Source organism: Condylura cristata, unplaced genomic scaffold (genome assembly GCF_000260355.1).
Source record: "Condylura cristata isolate star-nosed mole 26May11 unplaced genomic scaffold, ConCri1.0 scaffold00074, whole genome shotgun sequence".
NCBI classification, from domain to species: domain Eukaryota; kingdom Metazoa; phylum Chordata; class Mammalia; order Eulipotyphla; family Talpidae; genus Condylura; species Condylura cristata.
The window spans coordinates 308,347-309,630 of record NW_004567175.1 but is presented as its reverse complement, the minus strand read 5'-3'; the positions used below and the strand labels follow the sequence as shown (position 1 = coordinate 309,630).

Sequence of the window (1,284 nt, the reverse complement as noted above, 5' to 3'; positions counted from 1 at the left end):
CTGCTGCGGGCCAGCGCCCCCCATGGCTGCACACACGCTGGGGGGCACCCCAGAACCCCCAAACCTGCTTGTTTTAAATAGGCTCTGCCGCCCGGCATGGACACAAACACGTAGACCTTTGGGGGGGGGACCCGCGAGCCTTGGCGAGTCCTCGGGCTGGGCTAAGCTCCTTCCTGCGCGCCCCAAGAAGGGGGTCGCAAGCAGAGCGTTGGGGGGGGGACGCGAACCGAACAGACGCCCCAGCCAGGGCTCCGCTCCGTGCTGCCTGCCTTCGCTGGGGAGGGAGCCTGGAGCCCCCTCTCCCTGGGGACCGCCCTGTTGCACAGGCTGGGGGGGGCTACTTCCCTGAGGAAGCTCCCCGCAGCCGTGCGCCCCCCGGTGGGGTGGGGTCAGCCCCGCCGGCCGCCTGGCACAGCGCCAGGGCCGCTCCCCAGCGGGACCCGCGAGGTGGCGTCCCAGTCACGCTCGTGGGGCGCGTCGGGCACTTGGGGGCCCGGTCAGGCTGATGGACACCCTGCTCCTTGGAACTTGGGCTGATGGGCACCCGGCTTTACCTCTGCACTGCCCCTTGCTCCGGCCTCCGGCCGCCTGCGGTCTGCTGGCCAGCACCGCCCTGTGCGGCTCAGGCCTGGGGCTGGACTCGCAGCCCGCCCTGGGGGGCTGGTCTGGCCGTCCGCAGCCGCGGCCGGGCCCTGCTGCCCGAGGTCCTCCTGCCCCAGCGGCAGGGCGTGGCCTGCGGGCAGTGACCCTGGCCTGCTCCACAGGACAGGGCCTGTCGCCATGGTGAAGCTGGGCTGCGGCTTCTCGGGGAAACCAGGCAAAGGCGCCGGAGGCCAGGATGGAGTGGCCACAGACAGTGTCCCTCTGATCAGCCCCCTGGACGTCAGCCAGCTGCAGCCGCCCTTTGCTGACCAGGTGAGGGACCTTCTCAGTCTCCCCGGAGAACAGACAGGGCCGAGGGTCACCCAGTGTGGCTGCATCCGGGGCTGGGCCTCAGCTCCCTGCCGGCGGCCGGCGGTCAGCGCCCGAGCCCCAGGGCCCCCCCAGCTGTGCTGTGGCCCAGGGGGCGCCGGGGCGGACAGACACCCCCTTCCGTCGGGGCGGACTCAGGCGGGGCTGGGCACACGTGTGCCGGAAGCGCGCACCAAGGGCAGCGAGACGCCCCCAGGTGGCCATGGGCCAGGCGTGACCGGGTGGGCCACTCGCCAGCCGAGGGCAGCTCTCCGGACACCTGCTGCCACTCTGGGCCGGGCCCCCGTGGACGCCCGGGCAGAGCCGGCCCTG

The 1,284-nt window shown here is 73.1% G+C and overlaps 1 protein-coding gene across 1 annotated transcript in view; it reads left to right on the top strand.

Moving 5' to 3' along the window:
* The window catches only part of CALY (calcyon neuron-specific vesicular protein), a 7,860-nt gene that overhangs the window by 2,475 nt on the left and 4,101 nt on the right, over positions 1 to 1,284 (top strand). The window contains exon 2 of the mRNA XM_012734818.1: positions 765 to 1,278. Within this exon, the coding sequence (XP_012590272.1) occupies positions 765 to 1,278 (514 nt within the window). The remainder of the gene's footprint in view (positions 1 to 764; positions 1,279 to 1,284) is intronic.